Source organism: Marmota marmota, unplaced genomic scaffold, assembly GCF_001458135.2.
Source record: "Marmota marmota marmota unplaced genomic scaffold, marMar, whole genome shotgun sequence".
NCBI lineage: Eukaryota > Metazoa > Chordata > Mammalia > Rodentia > Sciuridae > Marmota > Marmota marmota.
The window spans coordinates 63,892,639-63,910,444 of record NW_026000174.1 but is presented as its reverse complement, the minus strand read 5'-3'; the positions used below and the strand labels follow the sequence as shown (position 1 = coordinate 63,910,444).

The following is a 17,806-nucleotide window of genomic DNA, read 5'->3' as shown; positions in this document are numbered from 1 at the left end:
TTATTCATAAGACAGCTCTGAGGCCTCAGCCTGTCCACCCCCGCCTAAGACGGAGTCCCAGAAAGTCTCGGTTCACTGCTGTATCTGGTGCTGGTTTACGGTGCGGCTCATAGACGTGCCCAACAAACATTGGCTGAATGAACGAATGAGCACAGGAGGGTGCTGGGAGGGTGGTCTGGGGCAGCCCCCAACCCGAGGTGGGCGGCCCTTACCCAGGCGCACGTAGAGCACGTACTGCATGGAGTCGCGGGGCTCTGTGTAGAGGATGCCCCCACGCATGCTCAGCCAGATGATGGCCATCTCGGCGATCATGCAGCTTAGCAGGATACCCAGGTAGCCGCGGCCGTGGTCCACCAGGTTCAGGGAGCAGGCCTCATGCGGGTTGTACACCAGGCCGAAGAGCACCACAGACAGGATCACAAACCTGCAGGTGAGCCAACAGTGAGGCCAGCGGCCCTTGTGTTTGAGCTGTCCCGGGCAGGCAGCCCCACCCAGCCTGGGCTCGGTGGCAGGAGGTGGGCAGCACACACTTCCCCTACAAGACCACTGTCCACTGGGCACTGGGAGCCTCCAAGGGACAGGAAAGTGAGAGTCCCACTGTCAGCGTGGGGAGAAAGCAGTGGCAACGGCACCCAATGCTGGGGTTAGGTACAGCAGCGGTCAGGAGGGGTCCTGGCTCCACGTGGGTGGAGCCATAAGGGGCTCCACGTTTCAGGTACCCCCTCCTGAGAGCTGGAAGCAGGACAGGGTCAGGAGTGTGCCCAGGCAGGGAGGAACATGAACTGAAAGGCTTTCTTCCAAGCCTTTCCCCCAGCCTCAGGCCTGTAGCCCCAGCCCCCGGGGCTCACCAGGTGGTGTGCAGGAGGAAGAGGAAGATGGCTGGCAGGACGAGGTCATCGCTGCCCACAGACCAGCGCCGTCGGAACACCACGATCCCAGGCATGGCTGGCAGCTCTGGAAGGCTCAGCGGACCTGGCACTCACCTCCTGAAAGAAAGCAGAGGACCCTGAAGCTGTGTGGGCAGGCTGGAGCACCCAGGGCCACCATTCCTGTGCTACTGGGCCAGTTCCAGGTGTGGCCAGTAGCACAAGCATCTTGGCACTGGCCCGCAAGCACCAATCCCCAGACACTGGAGACGCTGACCCAGCCTTAGGCTGGACCTGCCTCCTGCCCTATCAACTTCCAGAGCCAACAAAGGACCTGGGCAGTAGGACGATGGCTGCAGCGTGACCCACGGTCTCCTGTCCCCCTACATGGCACTGCTTGGATTTGCCTCAACATTCCTCTGTTTTGCTCCATTAAGACCTGGGGATCGATGGGACCCTTGGCCCCAGACTCCTGGTTGCCTTCCCACAAACATACCTGGCCCAGTGTGCAGGGGGTCAAGGTAGTGGCTTCTGACACCAAGAACAAGCTGTCCCTTAGCATGAAGCCCAGCAGGGCAGGGGAAGGCTCAAGGCCTTGGGGACTGTGGGCTAGGGCTTGTGAATAGCAGCAGCTGGGACTGATACACAGGGGCGCGGCGCCCAGCACACAGCTGGTGCTCCCGAGGCTTTGATGAGGGGGGTCTCTGGCCCCTTGCTTTGCTGGAGCCCTCCAGCGTGGGTGCTCCTGACTTCTACCCATCAAACACCACTCCCAGCCACAGCCATGCCTGCAGGCGGGGAAGGATGTAGCAGAAACCTGGGGTCAGGAGTATGACAAGGAAGCCTCCGCCCGACCACTGGAGGAGCAGCCGCACCTCCGGGCTCCCCCGAGCCACGCAGCCTCCAGTGCCCAGCACTCAACTCCACGAAGTAGCTGGATGCACATAAGTCACGAGCAAGCTCAGCAGAGTGCCCAGGACCCTGGGCCGCCCCCTCTTTAGAGTGCAGAAAAGAGGGCAGTGACGGGCAGGAGGCTGGTCCAGGCGGACGCCAAAGAGCAGCTCCAGAGCTTCTGCACTGAACTATGCAGAGGGGCGCCTCCTGTGGGGGCTGAGCACCCTGCCGCAGGCAGCTGTCCCCCAGGCCCACAGAGGCTTACATGGCACCTGGTCCGGGGTGGGCAGCAGGTCCTCCTTTCCCCGGTGACGGCTCTGGGGAAAGCGTGTATCGGTGATCAGCATCATTTGGGAAGGAAGCAGACACGTCCTCCCCAGCCAATGGGCACAGCACTCAGGGTGGGCCAGGGGGCGTGGGGCCGGGCAGCTGGCCAGCGTGTCCAGCCTGCTGCCTCCTCTCCCCGGCAGCCACTTCCCCAGCAGCTCCAGGCTGCTTGGGCGAGCGAGTCAGCAGCTGGGCTGGTGGCTGGCGGGCTAGCTTGCCGGGGTCGTGCCTGCTCCTCCCCGCCTCAGGAAGTGACATCATCCCACACTCTGAGGAGGAGTCGAGGAGTGAGGAGTGGAGCGCAGATTCGGGAAGCGGGGAGAAGGCTGGAGCAGGCCAGGGACCTGCAGGAGTGGGGTGGCTGGGGCCACGGTCTGCAGGAGGTTAGGGCTTTGGTAACTGTGACGACAGCTGATAGCCCTGGCTTTGGGTTTGAAGTGATGAGACAGGTCAGAGCCGGGGCACCTCGGGTGACAGCCAGGCAGGGGCTGAACAGAGCTGTCGACAGCTGGTGATGCCACCCCTCCCCCGTCTGCAGTTGGCTCACGGAGGATAAGCTGGGGCTGGGGTCAGGGTTGGGGGCTGCCGTGAAGCACCCAAGAAGTGGGTCCAGCGCGGCCCCAACAGGTGCCAAGGCTCCGCGTCCAGCTCCCATCAGCCATGCAGGGAAAAGGAGGGAGAGGGCCCCTCGTCCCACAGCCCTGAGGGGCTGGTAAACGAGGGTCCTGCCTACCCCAGCCTGTCACCTGTCCTGTCCCTGCCAGCAACCTGGCCCTCAAGTGGACCCCTGGATGGTGTTCTCCTCGCACTGGGGCCCTCATTTACCCCGCCCTTTACCTCCCCTTCCTCGCAGAGCCTAGAAGGCCTAGCGCTCCTCGGGCTCACACTACCTTCACCATCACCCGGGGAGTCCACTGAGCTGCCCCTGCTCTGCCTGCCACACCCTCCTCCCATCCCTCAGGCAGGGAAGTGGGAAGAGCTTGGTGCCAGGCCCTGAAGAGGTGGCCACAGGACTGTCCAGACACGGCAATAATATGGACAGTGGCTCTCCATCCCTGCTCAGGGGGTGATCCGCCTGTGGCTAGCAGCTGTGGTCAGCACAAACCCACCCAGCTTGCCCCTGCCCTCCAGCCAGCGCCCAGGACAGCCCACGATTGCAGGACCTGGCATGGTGCCCAGCCCAGAGCGGTGTCATGAGCTGTAATACCCACCAACTGGTGACTTTCTAGTGGCGCCTGTTTCCTCACCTGTGAAACGCTGATCATGCCTCCCTCCTAAGGTCAGCATGGAGGGCGGGAAGGTGTGGGAGCGGGGCTGGGCTGGGAGAAGGCCGAAGCAGAGGGGGCTGCAGCTGGGTGGGGGAGGTGCGTGTGAACTCCCTGGAGGACCAGCTGCCCCCCTCAGCTAAGGCCACTGGATTCTGCAGCTGGTCACCAGCAGGTCATGGGCTGGGGTGGGGGCAGCAGGGTTGTGCTGCACGGGGCACTCTCTGTGCAGATTCATGAATCTCAGGACTGCTATTTTTAAGGGCCTGAAAAGCACCCTTTCTCTTGAGACCCCAGCCCATCACAATGGGGGCCTGTTCCCCTGCTGGGATGTGATTTCATCGGGAGGAAATGTCTCAGGAGGGGGAGGGCAGAGGCTACTTCCTGGTCTGGGGCCACCACAAAGCACCTCCTCTGGCTCTCCTTCCCTGGGGCACAGTTGGTGCCCTCAACAACCCCAGTGTGTGGGGACAGGAGACACTGCCTCCCCTTCCTACCCCTAACTCTGGGGCTTCTAGGGCAGGCACAGCACCCCTCCAGCAGCGGGGAGCAGGAGCTCTGCAAGGGGCACCCCATGCTGCAGGCTGGGTCTCCAACCCAGGCAGGTGGTAATGGGGTGCCAGGGGCACCAACTCACAAGGATGGAATGACTTAAGCAGCTCTAAAGGGCCTCTTTCTTCCCCCACCCACGTGGCCCAGTTTCCCTGCAGATGATTCAGATCCCTGGGTTAAATATTAACCATTCTGGGAGTTCCTCTTTCTAAAAATGCAAAATTCTTTTTAAAAAGTGCATGCTGTCCCCTACTTTAAAAACATTCTATGGCTCCCCATGGCCTGCAGGATAAAGTCCAAGCCCCTTGGGTGAGAGGCTAAGGACCTCAGTATCCGACAGGCTAAGCAACCTTGGGCACAGGCCTCGTCCTTTCTAAATCCAGGGTTTCTGTACCCCAGAGTAGGAAGACTCCCCAGCTGTCAGGGACATAGGTGCAGGCTCCAGCACACAGCCTGCCTTCAGGGGCGGAAACCTTCTGGCTAGAAGGCTCTTCCCCCCACACGGCTCCAGCTCCCGCAGGCCTGCTGCTCTCTAGACACCTCAACGGAAGGGTCCCTGCTTTGGTTGCCCCAATCCTCCCTCCAAGTGGCTGTTCGTCTTTCTGAGCCAGCCCAATATCACCTCCTGTTCGGGGCCCTCCTTGACAGCTCCCTCCCACCCCTCACCTCACCCCAAGCCATCTCTCCAGCCACCGGCCTGCTCTGCAACCCCCTCCCTGTCATGAAAGCCAAGACAGCATCTCCTCCCTCTTAGCTCACAGCCTTCCCTTCTGGGGAAACGTCCCTCCCTTCCTGCCTGCCAGTGCCCTCCCTGACAGCTCCAAGGAGCCTCCCACCCCCCCCACTGGCCATCTTAACTGTTCTTTGGCTTTGGTTGCTTCATCTGTAAAATGGGACAGCACGGCCCTCACGGGCTGTGTGAGAACCGACGGTGGGCGGGGACATCCCACAAGCTCTGCACGGGTCTGGCACACTCCAGATCCTCTCCTGATGCTCTGTAATAGAGCACCTAGGAGCTCCTGGGCACTTCTGGCAATGTGATCTGTGACCGGGTGCTGGGGTCTGGGATCTGGGTGGGCACTTTTGGTGCTATGATAAGACACACCTGACCGGGTACCTGCACTGCTGCGGCCTAGGGTTGCTGCTGCAAGTGGCCCAGGCTGGGCCTCACCCCTTACCCTAAGGCCCCATGTGGGCTCACGTGGCCCTGGGAACAGCGGGCCCCGGCTAGCAGGGGAGCGCTCGAGGGGGCAGAGGCGCTGCAGGGTCAGCTCTCTCAAGGCCCTGCAGAGTTCCTGCTGGGACTGGTGCCTGAAGTGAAGTCATGGCACCAAAGTGGCCACAGGGGATAGGTGATGTGCCATCCAGCCCACAAACATCCAGGCATGGGCTCGGGGCTGGAGAAGGCCCTGGGAGTGCCTGATACCAGGTGAGTACCCACGGCCTGTGTTCTGAGTCCTGGGCTCACTGCCTTTGGTCTCTGAAGTAGTGATGCAGGGTGACAATGCCACTCTCAAGTCAAGGGAGAGTGAGGGGTGATTAAGAATAGAGGTGCTAAAAACTGACTGCTGTCTGAGTCCTGGCTTTGGCACTTACTGGCTATATAATCTTGGACAAGTTACTTAACCTCTCTGTGTCTCCTTCCCTCCCTTCTAAAACTGGGATCAGAAGAACACCCATCTCAGAGTATCGTGAGTTAAATGAGGCACACTGTGAAACAGCACCTGTCACCTGGGAAGTTTTCAGCAAATGCCACCTCTTCCGTTGTCATTACCACTTGAGAATGGAGACTGAGGCTCAGACGGTGCTCTGGCACCTTCCAAGAAGTTGGGGGGCACAGATCACTCCCGTCTCGACCCAGAGCGCACAGCAATACAGGAAGACAGCGTTGAAAGGGCTCAGAAAATCCCTTCAAGCCCTTCAGGGGTGAGGAAACTGAGGTTCAGAAGGGACACAACCCCTGTGCTTCCTGCACGGGTGCTGCACAGATGGCCCCGGAGTCCCCAAGCTAGCCCACTCCCTTCTCCATCCTCACAGCACGCCCAGCTCAAACTCCTGGGTGACCCAACCATGAGCAGAGTGATAGTCTAGGGAGCTGAAGCCGTGACCCTATCCTTCCTGTTCCTGAAGGTGACATAACTCTTAGGAAGCTGCCAAAGTCCACCTGCGCTCTCACTGAGGATAGACCTGCAGGATGGTGCCAACCTGGCATGGATCAGCAGCAAAGTCCCCTCCCGTCCTTCTGCAGCCAAAAGAGGAGACCCACAGGCCCAAAGCCCATCCGCTGGGCTTCTGTGTCAGCCTGCTGAGGCTGGTGATGGAGCCCAGTGTAGCCATAGCCTGGACTGCCAGTCCTGGACCGAGAGTCTTGGGCCTCCTGGGTGGCGAGAGAGGGAGCAGGTGCATAGGCAGGAGAGACACCCAGGCCCTCCCCGTTGCTATAGAGAAGGCCACCATTACATGCCAAATCTCCTGGTGGCCAAAGTAAAAGGGGGGACTGTTCACATGGGATTCCATGAGAATGGGCTCTGAAATGGAAGGTGCCCAGACCCTCCAGAGGGCAGGGTGACTGCCCTGCTCTGCCCTCTCCCACCATCTGGTTCTCCGGGTGTCTGTGTTGACACTAGAGCTTGTCTAGTCGTGGCGGGGCATGTCAAGAGTGAGGCCAGGCTGCAGGCAGCGTGCAGGGCAGGGGGTGGAGAGGCTCCCTCCCTGCTGGGGCAGACTCCCCCTCAGGCCACCTTCTCACTGACTGGGCCTGCAGGAAGGTCCTGGTTAACCCCTGCTCAGTGGCGGCGGTGCCTAGTTAACCTCTCCGTGCTGGTTCATGAGGCTTAAATGAGGGATTCAACCCCAGTAACTGGAATCACTTTGTCAACTGCAGGGTGGGTCCTGGTGACGGGTGAGGGGCGATCTCAGTGAGCCAGGAGGGCTGTTTCATCTCTTTTAACCTTTATGAGTTGCCCACAATGTCTTAGCCCCCTAAATCCAGGGCAGACACAGGCTCACTAACCCCCTTCACAACTCCACGAGGCAGGCACTACGTTTCCCAGGTGAGGTGAAGTGACTTGCTCACGGTCACACGGCCTAGTTCCACAGCCATCTAGCTTCATCTCTACGTGAAGAGAGATGCCTCAGCCTCTCGAGTCCCTGAGATGACAGGCCTGTGCCACTGCACCCAGCCCTACACCTTGCTTCTGAGGGGCAGTGTTCCACTAACTGCCGGCATCCGAATGCAGGAGCTGGCTTCTGACCTCGCCTTACAGAGTGGGCAGCAGGGCCTCAGGGACCATAAAGAGCAACCTGGGTATTTGGCACCAGATTCACAATGACACCATTGCATGAAAGAGTATCAGCCCCATCCTGCAGATGGCGAACTCTGAGCCCAGGGAGCTGCACAGAATGCGGTGGAGCCAGGAGAAAGCGTAGCACCAGGACCTGTATGTACCACGGTCGTCCAGAGTCATCAGGCTGTAGGGGTACCACCCCAACTTTGCAGATGAAGAAACCAAGGCTCAGAGAAGTGGAATGATCTGCCCAGAGATCCCTCTGTGAGGATGGGGCAGAGCTGGGGTTCAAGGAGCACCCATCAGTGACTTCAGAGAAAAACCTCTCTGCCTGCCATTCAACTCCTCATTCCAACACACAGACGCAGAGGCGCACGTTCCTGAGGCCCGGGGCTGCACGGCCTCCCCGCCTCATTCCAGGTCTCAGCCTGCAGGGCAGCCGAGGGGCTGGCCTCCAGAAGCACAGGAAGGGAGAAGGCGGCACGGAGGCAATGGAGAGAGAGCAGGCGTAGGCCGGGGGCCGCGTGCGCCACCAGCCTGTGCCCGGGTGTGTGCAGCCCAAGTTAGGGGCCTGAAAGCTGTCGCTTTTCACACATCAGCTGTGCCGGAGCAGAAGGCAGAGCGGAGCCTGCCCAGCCCGGGGCAGGATTTCAGCATGAGATGGGTCCTCACATGCCCAGGCCCCGGGGCCAGAACAGTGTGCCTGGTGAAACTGCGGGCAAGGGTGGGGTGCCACTGCCACTGTCCCCTCCTGCCGGCCACCCCAGGTCTCATTCTAACAGGCCTGGTCTCCATCCTCGCACCGGGATGACCCTGAAGGGCCGGTGAGGCGCTTCCTGCACCCCCATTCACCACTTAGGGGTCCTCAGTGCCCCATGGACAGGTCTGGCTGCCCACGTCACAGATGGGGAAACTGAGGTGCTGAGGGAGGGAAGGACCACGTCAGGCTGAGAAACAGGTCCACCCGCTGTGCCCTCTGCAGCACCAACATGTCTGCTGGCCAGAGGAACCCCCACGCCACCCCCCAAGAAAAGAGCAGCCTGGCAGCCAGGGACTGTGCAGGGAAGAAGACGAACAGGAACAGCCCCAACTACGAGGGCCCATGCCTGTGGCCACCTGGCTGGACACAGAAATAGTTCCAACAATTGTTCAACTACATGTCTGTGTTTTAAAACTCTATGTAGCGTTTACGCTGTGCTAAATACTGTAACAAGCAGTTCACATAGATTTCCTCCTTTAATCCTTCTTGGGCCCCTGCGAAGTACCAATCTTACCCCCATTTTCCGGACGAGGAAACCGAGGCCCTGGGAAGTTAACCAATCTGCCCAAGGTCATGCAGAGCCAGCCTGGAGGCTCCAGAGCCAGTGCTCGGCCCCTCCCCACAAGCCCTGCCAGGCTCCATTTATCACCAAGGCTCCAGCTTCTCGTTCTCACGCTAATTATTTTCCACTCCCTTACAATGAGCAGAATCTGCCATCTGCCACCCGCCCTGCCACTGACACCAGCCAACTCCCTGGGAATCAACTGGGGCCTTTCGTTTCTGCTGGTTGTTCTGGGAGGGCGGCCGGCTGCTGAGGGCCCTTCCCTGGCCCCCAGGCTGGGCCTCCTCCCACTGCTGGCCTTGCCCTGCCCTCCTCTAGGGGTCCCAGGGGAAGGGGACAGCCAGGCTCTCTCAGCCCTAGGCCCAAAGGACTTCCAGTAGCAGAAGGTCTCCCAGACGCTGGCCAGGCCAGGTTGTTCCTGAGCCCTTCCTTGGAGAACATTTGTTTTCCTGAAACAGGCCCTTGTACTGTGCTTATTCCAGTGCCCTGAGCAGAGATGACCTGGAGCGGCCCAGAGAGGCCAGCCAAGCCAGTTAGCATGGGCACTGCCCGCAGCCTCCTGCTGGCGCTCTGCCTAGCAGGTGCCACTGGGGAAGGCAGACAGCAGGTGCAACCTTTCTAGATCACCCAAGTCTTCTCAGATCCCCCCAGACCCCTCCCTCTCAAATGCATAGACCTGGAGGGCCACGGCCACCCACTGGGCAGGCCAGAGGGAAGGCAGCAGCCCACCTGAGTCGGGCAGCCCTAGGGTGGAATCTTGGTTCCGTCACTTCTATTTGTCTGCGACCATCGCTTCTCTGAGCCTCTGTCTCTTCATCTGCAGATGCTGTGATGAGGTGCAGTTTCACAGGAGTGCCAAGGCGTAGATGCACAGAGAAACTTCTGCTTGCACCAGCGCTGGCCACTCCCACTCTGGTGTATTCGTTAGCTCACCGCAGCTCACACGTGGAGCTGGTGCCCCTTGCAGCGTGGCAGGGGCTTGCTAATTCTCCTCCATCCAGGCCTCCTCCTCACGGGACATCACGTCTCGTCCCGATGCCTGAGCCAGATGGGCGAAAGGGGCCACAGGAAAAGCGACTGACCTAGAGCAAGGCTCACCCTTCTGACCTCCCAACAGCGAGCCTCACCCTTGCCTCACTTCCCTTCCTGGGCGGGGAGCATCTCCCAGGAGCCCCACTGGCCCACACAGAGGCTTCTTAGAACTGTCTTCTTGAACCCACAACAAGCCAGTGAGTCACTGCCCCACAGGACAGTTGGGACCACAGAACTCCAACCTAAGGCCACATGGCTCTACCCATCTCAGAAACTGTTCTGTGTGGCTGAGTTTCAGGATCTCCACGGTAGACCTCCTCTCAGCTCAAACTTAGGGTGCCCTAAGGCCCAGGCCCTCTGCTCAAGCCCCCAAGTCCAGATCCCACCTGCACCCCACCTCAGGCCTCCCCTGTGCCATGAGCAGCTTCCCAGATGGCCCCCTGCCAGGAAGCTCATCAGCCCCAGCCACACCCCAGTTCAGGGCTTCCTCCAAAGGAGGCTGCCAGCCCCAGGTGCTGGTGTCACCTCACAGAGGAATTAGCACCTTCATGAGGGGCCCCGAATGAGGCCGTTAATGAGCTGCTAAGTGGGCACACCTAGCCTGACACCTCCCCTGGGGAGCCCCCCAGCAGCATACCCTCTGCCACCGCCTGCTGCTGCAGCTCCTCAGGCTGAAGGCCTTGGGGTCTGGTCTGCTTGCGTGCATGTTGCTCAGAGGCCAAGGAAGCCTCCAGACTTGAGAGACTGTGTGGGCCAGACCTCTAAGGGGCCACCTCCCTGGACCATCTAGGGCACGGCCATCTAGGGCACAGACCAGCCACTCAGGCTATTGGGTTTCCCATCGACCATTCCCTGGCCATCTCAGAGCAAGCAGGGATCAAGTGACTGGGTAACACAAGCTCCTTCCCAGGGGGGGAGGTCTGCAGTGCTCTGGTGTGTGACAGGAAGGGCCAGCAGCCCCTGCCACCATGGAGTTAGAGACAGAGGTGGTGTCTCCTGCCATGGCCTGGTCCTCTCCCCTCTGTGGCATTCCTTCCCTCTGTACCCAACGAGGGCATCTCTGCTCTTCAAGGTGGGTTTTTGGAGAGCCTGGCACACAGATGGGGGGTGGTCACAGTGGCATGCAGGCCGTGGCATTCAGAGTAGTGTTCGGCTATCTCGAAGTCATGGTTCCTTGTCACTGTCCATGAATAGTCTCTGCTTCGAAATGTCTGAAAGCCACAGGCAGGGAGCTCTCAGGTGCCTTCTGCCCGTGACTTTTAGAGAGCCTTGGGGCTCCACACAGGTGTCTGGGATCATGGGACCAGCACGCATCTGGCTCCTGGCCTTGCCTGAGCCAGAAGAGCAAAATGGGCCCCAGGAACTGACCCTGACCTAAAGCCATGGCTCCCTCTGTCCCGACCTTGTGGTCCCCTCCACCATCTATCTCAGCAGGACAAAGCTATTAGCCGTAGGGCCTCCAGGAAGGGCTGGGGCACAGAGGGACCCCACTGCTGGCTGGAGGCTGGCGGGACCTGGTGCTGGCCCTGGTGCCTCTCACCTATCCACTGGGCCAGAACTTCAAATTGCGATGTGGGAATTAGCCACTCCCAGGACAGATCAGCTACTGTTGCTGTCTGACAGTGACGATGACAGTACCTCCCTTGGGGGCCTCTGTGAGGATGAAGTGAGTTAAAAGCTGGAAAGTGTTGAGCAGGCTCTGCCCAGAGGAGGTGCTTGGCAGCCCGAGTGACGGGGACACGCAGTTTTAATTCTCTTCTGAAAGTGGATTACAGTTCCTAAGTGCCCTTCAAATAAAATTAAAACCCCTGACCATTAGCCCCGCCCCTGCTTGCGAGGCCCCACCATAGCACCCATACCTCCCTCCAAGTACCACTCTCCCTGCCAGCTGGGCACGCCCCCTGCTCCTGCTCACGTGTTCCCACGGAGCACACCTGGTCCTCTCCTGGTCCCCCTTGATCAGGCGCTCTTCCTAATGAGGCCTCTGAGACCTGCTCAGGTACTCGTCCCCAGTTGCTCCCAGTCCCAGCCCTGGTGGGTCAGCTTGGGACGGATCAGTTCAGGCCCTGGCCCACTTTCTGCAGGTCTCTGGTGCCTGGCCGGCCTTCTCTGTGACGTGGCAGGCTCCCGAGGAGGCCTTGGCCACCCCTGCTTCTCTCCTGGCCTGGGAGATGGGCCCCAGGGCTCTGAGCAATGAGAAGGCTGGAAACGGCCAGGAGGAGTTGGGGGGTTACAGCCACACGGGGCCCCTGGGAAGCATCAGCCTCCTGCCTGTCCATACCTGGGAAGGACCCACGGCCCACTGTCTTGGGTAGGTACAGAGAACAGGGGCCAGGTCTGCTCAACCTCCAGCTCCAGAGCTCAGCATCACGGTGCTTCCCAGAGGACTCGCCTTCGGGAACCTGGTCCTCCGTCTTATCACGTTGCTATCCTATGGCCTCTACTTCGCTGCCTGTTCCTTGGTGTGATGGGAGGTAGAGCTGGGGCCGCCCCTCAGCCTGAGCGGCAGTCTGCTACCACTTAGCAAGGACACAGCAGGGAGCTAACAGGAGCTTGGCAGTCCTCCTCCTGTCGCCTGGGGCTTGTGCCCTTGGCCCCCTAACTCTCACAGTGGGAAGAGGCAGGCCTCTTCGCTGACCCTGCCAGCCTGAGAGAGGTCAGTGAAGCTGCAGAAACTCCAGGGGACAAGCCTTTCAAGGAAGGAGCTGGCAGCAAGGGGGAGAGCCCAGCAGGGCTGGTGCCCAGTGCTAATGGGATGCCCACCTGGGGCTGGCAAGCCAAGCCAGGTCCTAGCAAGACTGGCGGAGGCGGAGGCTCCTGACAGACCAAAAGTGGCACCTCGTCCCCTCCAGGGCTCAGGGTGACAGTGTGCTGAGCCTGCTTCCCAGCAGGCTCGTCCTTCCCTTTGCTTCCCAGGAAGGCTCTGGAGGGGGTGGGGGGTCAGCCTGCGTCACGGCTCGTGCTGTCTCCTCCACCCTCGGTGGCCGCTGGCGGCTATAAATACCACTCCTGTCTCTGGATGTTGCAGGAGGTGACCTAGAATCGTGGGCACTGAGGCCTCCTGGGGCCCCTCCCTGCCTGTTTTAGACAGTGCCTGTCTGACCCGGGCTTCCATACAGCCTGGGAGCTGGCCCCAAACCCTGAGCGGAGCCTGGGCCAGGAGTGAGGACACTCCGGCTCCCGGGGACACTGCCCTGGCTTCCAAGCCTTCCAAGCCTTCCTGTGACCAGCGTTTCTATCCTGTTCATGGGCAAGGGCCTAAGAATGCTAGGCCCTGGCCAGCCCAAGAGACACAGTGCCTGAGGCTGCTGGTCCCCTGGGCCCCACTGCCATCTGTACCACCCACAGCAGCCTCAGGCCTCGGGCTCCTGGGTAAAGGCCCAAAGCCACGCATCCAGAGCCCCTCCTCCCTCTCTGATCATCCCGCAGTTCCTCCAAGATTCTTGGCTCAACCTGGTTTCCAAACTTGCCACCGCCCTAGGAGCCTCCCTGGGACATACTCTACTTTCACAGGGGCCCTGTTGAAGGCTTAATGGTTTCAGACAAGTCCTTTTCTTTATTTGGCAGCCTGCTTCTGAGTGCACCCTTCCTTCTTGAAAGATTCAGACACACCCAGGCCTCAAGCCCCTGGTTTGGCTGGAGCACTGGCCAGGAGGTAGTCCCTGGACCTAGCAGACGTGAGGACACCAGCACTCAGGGAGGGGCGAGGCGCTATCCCAGGCTCTGGCCTCAGGGAGGCGTAAGCTCTGAGAGGAGAAAAGGCGGGAAATGGCTCCAGGGGTGGCTGAGCCCTGTGAACACAGGTGCTATCTGGCAAAAGTTGAATTCAAACTTGGAACAATCACAGTGCCTCCTATGTGGGCCTGGGGCTTGGAGAACAGCAATAAAGAAGACCCCTGAGGGCCAGCCCAGGGAACCTGCAGCTCAGGTGACCTTCACAGGTAGGAGGAAGGGGGAGGGGGCGCTTGAGAACCAGGAGCAGAGCTGAGACAGAGGACAGAGACCACCGTGGAGGGCAGCAGGGGACAGCGTGGAGGACCGTGCTCAACAGAAAGCAGGTATAAGGAGGAGGGGGTGGAGCCAGGAGCAGACTGCCCCAGAAGGAGCAGAGGAGGCTGAGGGGGTCCTGGATATGACCTGTGGGCCAGGTATTGTGCTGGGGAGGGATGTGCGTGGCCCAGACTGAGAGCCAGCAAATGAAATGGTGACGGGCGGGGGGCATGGCAGCAAAGAGGAGGGCACTGCCGAGGGTGACCCCAGCTTCCCGGCCTGCACAACGTGTAGGCAGAGGAAGTACCAGAACGTGGAGGAGCGCCGTGAGGACATTGGCCTGAGGATGTCTGTCCTGCTCCCCAAAGCAAGATATTCCCCCCAAAGTGTGAGTGTAGCCAAGTCCTAACCTGGGTGAGCTGTGCCCAGGCACCCATTCAGGGGTGGCTCCCGGGCTCTGCTTCCACAAGTGAAGATTCCCAACAACATGCCTGGGGTTTGAGGCAACCCCCCAACATCCAGGCCCTCACTCTCCCTGTCACCTGGCCTGACCACGAATACGACCACACAAGGGTGGCCTAACTGGATGGAAGGGACCCAGAGCCCGTTAAAGCCCACAGTGGGCAGGGAATGAACAGCCATCTCTGTTGGCCAGGCAACCAGCCAATCACGCACCCATCCTTCACTCCCAGCTCCGCCCCCCACTTGCAGTCATCCCAGTGCCCCTCACACCTGGCACACTCCCTCATGCTGGGCTGCATGCACACAGGACCTGGGCTGTGCCCGCCCTCATCTCCTTCCCCAGCTTGCTGGCCTCTCTCTCCAACAAGCTGAGCATGTCCCGTCTCAAGGCCTTTGCCCTCACTCTTCCTCCTGACTCGTGCCCAGATCTCTGCCTGGCTGGCTCCCTGCTGTCATTTAGCTCCTTGCTCCACTGCCCCCTCCTCCTGTCCCTCCCTCCACAGGCTGTCCTCCCCTCCTCGCAGCACTCTGCTATCAGATGCTTTGCTCGGGGTTACTGTTTGGCAGGGTGTGGCTCCCCAGGGCAGGGCCTTGCCTAATTTCTTCTCACTGTGTCCCCAGCACCCAGCAAATGGCCTGGCACACGGAAGAAGCTCAAAAAATCCTTCCTGCCTCAAGGAAGAACCATCTTTGAGCACGGCCCCAAAGGACAGAAGTGGCTGGCTGCGGGACCTAGTGCGGAGCTCAGCCAGAACCCGGGCTCCTGCTGGCCATCCCCGGGCTCTCCTCACATCCTCTCCCGACCGGGGTCCAACACCCAGCCCTGAACTGCCCCTGCAGCAACAACTACCCAGGGGACCATGCTGGCACCCAAGTTGAACACAGCCGATGAGGCAAAGAAGTGGGGCCTTTTCATTTTACTGGGGAGGCATCTGTGGTGGGAAGGGCATGCTGGGCGAGCTGTCTGCAGTGGCACTGTGGGCAGGACCTGCTGCCCGAGGGCTTCCCAGCAGTGGCAAACCTGGCTGCCCTCCCTCCCAGCTCCACGTTCCTGGGCACGGGCATTAGAGCGTGTATGGAAGCACACCTGGGGGCAGAGCGAGGGGGCACTCCAGGGAAGAGCAGGAGAGCTGTGCTCTCGGGAGGCGGCCAGGGCACAGGAGCCCTCTCCCAGTGACAAAGCCTCAAGGTAGGCTAAGGGTTGGCTCGGCCAGGATGCCATGGCCTGGCTGGAAACAAGGGGGAGGACCTGGGAAGACTTGGGGTCCTCGTGCGGAAGGTGAAGGGGTTGGCCAGAGGCCTCTGGGCTCCCTTGGCACATTCAGTTTCCTGAGGTCTCCAGCCTCAGGCTCAGGGATGGAACCCCATGGAGGAGGCGGAGCCCGAGGGTGCTATGGCCTTCCTCATTGGACCCCGCCCCAGGGATCAGACAGCCCCCACCTCCATCAGAACTAGCCATTCAAACCTAACCCGTTGGTGACTCCCATGTGACCCTGGGTGAGTCTCGAAGCCTTGGGTTCCTCTCCACACCATGGAGACAGAAGCAGCCACCGCCTCCCTGGCTACTGGGGATCAAGTGAGACCCTGGTAACGGGCCTGTCTTCTGGGTCCTCATTCTCCTCCCTCCCTGATGCCCAGCCCTTTCTCAGCACAGCAAGAGCCTCTGCCACGCTCCTGGTCTAGCAGAGCCACAGGCTGGGTGCCCACGGGCCCACCCCAGGTTCTCCCCTGTGCAAACCCAAGGAGGAAGACAGGAAGGCCTGCCTGTGCCCTGCACCCCACGACCCAAAGTCAGAGGGCCTAGGGAGGGCCGGGCTGGTGGCAGGCTGCACCTGGAGCAGGGGAGGCCAGTCTCAAGTCCCTGTGGCCCTTACGGTGCCAGCCCTTCCCCATCCTCTGCACAGGGACTCCTCTCCGCTCCTCTGGGGCCTCAGCAAGATGCATGAGATCACGTCTGGGAAGTGTTCAGAGTGCCTCGGAGAGAAAAAGCCAAAGGGATGGAGGTGGGATCCATTATGTATAAACGCGCTTATTTATTAGCACTTCTGTCGACTGCAAGGGCAGAATGGGACACTCGTGGGATTTGGTGTCAGGAAATCCGGGCTATAAAGGAGCCCAGCCACTTAACAGGTGTAGGCAAGTTGCAGCCTCTTTAAGCCCCAATTCTTGGAAAAGGAGGATAAGCAATATGAGCGATGTTGGTAAAGTACTGCATAAATCGCCTTTCTCTACCTGCACGTGGGGACTGCAGGGGCACCAGTCCCACGGCCTCACCAAGAAGAGCGGCGCAGGTGCCAGACACAGGGGGGGTATGAACAGTACACAGTAGGTATCTGTCCTGCTGCTGGAGGAGAAGGTGTAGGAAGGAAGAGAGGCCTGAGGATGGGGCTCTTTGCAATAACCCCAGGAAGGCCCCCGGGCTTTCCCCGCCCCTCCCTGAAACAGGGAGACGGGCATTCCCTTCTTCCACGTGTGTCCTATCCCCCAGCTAAGAGAGGACCACGGAGGCACCTGGGATCCCCAGGGCCAGGAGCCAGAGACTACCCTCACCAGCCTCCCTGCCCCCAGGCATGGCCAGGCTCACCACAGGCCACCCTGAAGTGACCTGGCCCCCTCCTACAGCTGTGCCCACCTTGTCACCAAGGCTGAGAGAAGAGGCTCTCCTAGCTGCCTCGGTTCACAGGGCTCTTTGTTCATGGAGGGTGCTGCTCAGCCTCTTAGTGACAGCCTGCTTGCCCTTACAGCTTGTATGACAGGTAATGAGAGGCAAAGAGACCACAGGCCACAGCAGTAGGTTTGCTGAAGGCCACCACACAAAGCAGAGTAGAAACTCAAAGTAGGGCTCGGCGTCCCTCCAACAGGACTGAGGCCATTCCAGGAGGCTGGCCACAGGCGGGACTGCAGGGAGGGGAGCAGATGGCCCTTGCCTAGCCAATGCAAGTCCTTACTCAGGCTCCTGGTTATGGGAGAGAAAGGGCTCCCTCTTCCCTGGGATGCCAGATCCACCTGGCCACTGACTACATACTCTGTTCTGCTCAGCCCAGAGGAACAGGAACAGGACAAGGGTCTCAAGCAGCCCCTGGGGATGAACTCAGTCGGCCCAAGGAAAGAATGCTGGAAGGCCATGCCCTCAGGAGGGTAGGCCCGGTGACTGCAGAAGCTCAAGTTCAGGTTCCTGGAGTGAATCATTTCAAGCGGGTGAAGGGAAGGTCAGGGTTGGGATGGGTGGAATCAGGCAGCTCTCCTGCTTGGAGGAAGGGCGATGGCTGCAGACAGGCTGCTCTGGGAAAGTAAGGAAGGGGATGCGGCTGTGGGGCTCCTGGCTCAGGCCATGTGTTCCTCTGCCCTGGCCACACAAAAGTCCCATTGATGCTGCCCCTCACCCCCGCGCTCTGGGGCCGCTGCCCTAGCCCAGGACTCTGGGGGCCTCTCCTGCTCCTAGCCGACAGTCCAGCTGTTGCTGCTGTTGCTGCCCAAGCACGCCAAGCACGCCAGGCCCGGGCACCACAAGGTCACACGCTCTGTGTGGGCGAGGAGCGCACGAGGCACTGCTGGGACTGTACTGGAGACTGAAGGGGAGTCGTGCTCACGAGCAACGCAGGGCTGCACAGAAGCGGGGCTCCCAGCAGCAGCAGGCCACCGGCTGCCACCCTTTCCCAGCCCCACCCATCTCCCAGGAGAGCAAATCCTTGGGCAAACAATCCGACAGGTGCAAACGCAGAGCCGGGAAAAGCAAACATGGAGGCTGACGGTGGCTGGCCACAGGAGGGTGCTCGGCGGCCCTGCCTGTGCCCCCAGCACTTGGCCCA

General features: G+C 60.3%; 1 protein-coding gene across 6 annotated transcripts in view; it reads right to left on the bottom strand.

The window, feature by feature from the left end:
• The window catches only part of Dagla (diacylglycerol lipase alpha), a 38,488-nt gene extending 23,031 nt beyond the window's left edge, over positions 1-15,457 (bottom strand). Inside the window, exons 1-4 of one of the 6 annotated variants that reach the window (XM_048788960.1) lie at positions 15,410-15,457; positions 11,892-11,897; positions 849-986; positions 213-424 (exon numbers count right to left, since the gene is read on the bottom strand). In XM_048788960.1, the coding sequence (XP_048644917.1) occupies positions 213-424; positions 849-943 (307 nt within the window). In that variant the 5' untranslated portion in view covers positions 944-986; positions 11,892-11,897; positions 15,410-15,457. Of the gene's footprint in view, positions 1-212; positions 425-848; positions 987-1,362; positions 1,438-2,025; positions 2,317-9,242; positions 9,398-11,891; positions 11,898-15,409 lie in introns of those variants that run through there. The other 5 variants (XM_048788962.1, XM_048788963.1, XM_015478058.2 and 2 more) reach the window with 5 other exon arrangements.
• Positions 15,458-17,806: the final 2,349 nt, after the last annotated feature.